Source organism: Poromitra crassiceps (assembly GCF_964638095.1).
Source record: "Poromitra crassiceps genome assembly, chromosome: 10".
Classification (NCBI taxonomy): domain Eukaryota; kingdom Metazoa; phylum Chordata; class Actinopteri; order Beryciformes; family Melamphaidae; genus Poromitra; species Poromitra crassiceps.
In genome coordinates this window covers 37,220,621-37,222,015 of record NC_139631.1, presented here as the reverse complement: position 1 = coordinate 37,222,015, position 1,395 = coordinate 37,220,621, and the positions used below count along the sequence as shown (strand labels likewise).

The following is a 1,395-nucleotide window of genomic DNA, read 5'->3' as shown; positions in this document are numbered from 1 at the left end:
AGTCAGGTAATGCAATGCCAAGTCCCCCTGCCACGCTTCTCCGATCCTTTCAGTAGAGGCTATAGGCCAGTTTTCAAACAGACCTACAAATCTAGAGATGAGATGCTTGGAGTGAGGAGGGCTCAACAAAACATTGAAAAAAGCATGCTCATTTGGGAGCGCTTCAAAAGCGTGGATCTTGGATCGAACGTAATTTCTGATTTGCAGGTATCTGAGCCAGTGCGTGCTGGACAACTCAAACTTCCTCTTCAGTAGGTCAAAGGATGCAAAATGACCATCTATGTATAGGTCTCTAATGGAAGTCAGTCCCTTCTCACTCCAGGCATGGTAAGAGGGAATCCCTCTTGATGGGGAATCAGGGTAAGAGGCACCAGAAAAAGAAAGTAACGAGGCCAGTAGTTTGAAAGTCTGCAATAATCAACGCTTTTTCAACGATCCAACAGACATCACGGCGCATCGGAGGCAGAAGCTGAGGTGATACATGAGGACAGGTCTGAGGGTTTGGTCTCTCAGGCCGTATATGAGGCAGCTGAGGCATCTGGGTAAGTTGATGAGGAGGATGAACAGAACATACCGGACGCGTATGAGGGTGGCGCGGTCCACTCTTCCGTATATCGCCATCACGATGGTGACAAACAGCGTGGACGCGAGCGTCAGGCCCAGCTGGATCATGTGCAGCAGCACGGTCTTACGAGCCTTGCTGGCCGAGGCTTTGTCCGAAGAAGATGCCGACCTGGCGGAGATGATCACGCCGATGTACGAGCACACGATGACCATGCCGACGGACACAAACACCACACACGTGTAGCCCTTCTCAAATTGGTGAAAGATCTTCAGGTGGAAGAGGGCACTGAAGGCGCAGGAGTCCTGCATGAGGCGGTGGAAAGGCGTGGTGTCCAGGGAGACCAGCATGAACAGGCGGATGAGCATGGCCGCCGAGCAAACGGCCCAGATGGCGGCGACCGCCGCGACGGTGCTCCTGATGGTGACGATGCTGGCGTGCCTCAGCGGGAAGCAGACCGCCACGTAGCGCTCCAGGGACATGACGGCGAGGTTGAAGGGGGAGATCTTAGTGGCGAGCGCTGCCACCATGGTGACGAAGAGACAGACGTGGCGTGCCATGTACACCCGGGCTTCTCCTAGCGTGAAAAGTAACTGGCCCAGTGCCAGCTGGACGGTGTCTGCAAACAGGAGGTTGTACAGCAGGAGGTAGCGCGGCGTTTCGGTGAAGACCGGCTTGCTCCTCAAGGTGAACAGCATGACGCTGTTGATGTAGAGGAAGATTATGCAGGGCAAGGCCGACAGGAAGCGTTGGAGCGCTCTCTCCAGCTCCGCCGCGTACTGCTGCTGAGTGGCCGAAGAGTTTGTCCACGACTGGATGATGTCGTTGGACAT

At 54.8% G+C, this 1,395-nt stretch overlaps 1 protein-coding gene across 1 annotated transcript; it reads right to left on the bottom strand.

The window, feature by feature from the left end:
* Positions 1-417: 417 nt before the first annotated feature.
* On the bottom strand, positions 418-1,395 carry LOC310784420 (odorant receptor 131-2-like; the record flags this gene model as incomplete). The annotated part of the gene is made up of 1 exon (XM_083645423.1): positions 418-1,395. One exon carries the CDS (start codon positions 1,393-1,395, stop codon positions 418-420), a length of 978 nt encoding a protein of 325 aa, XP_083501549.1.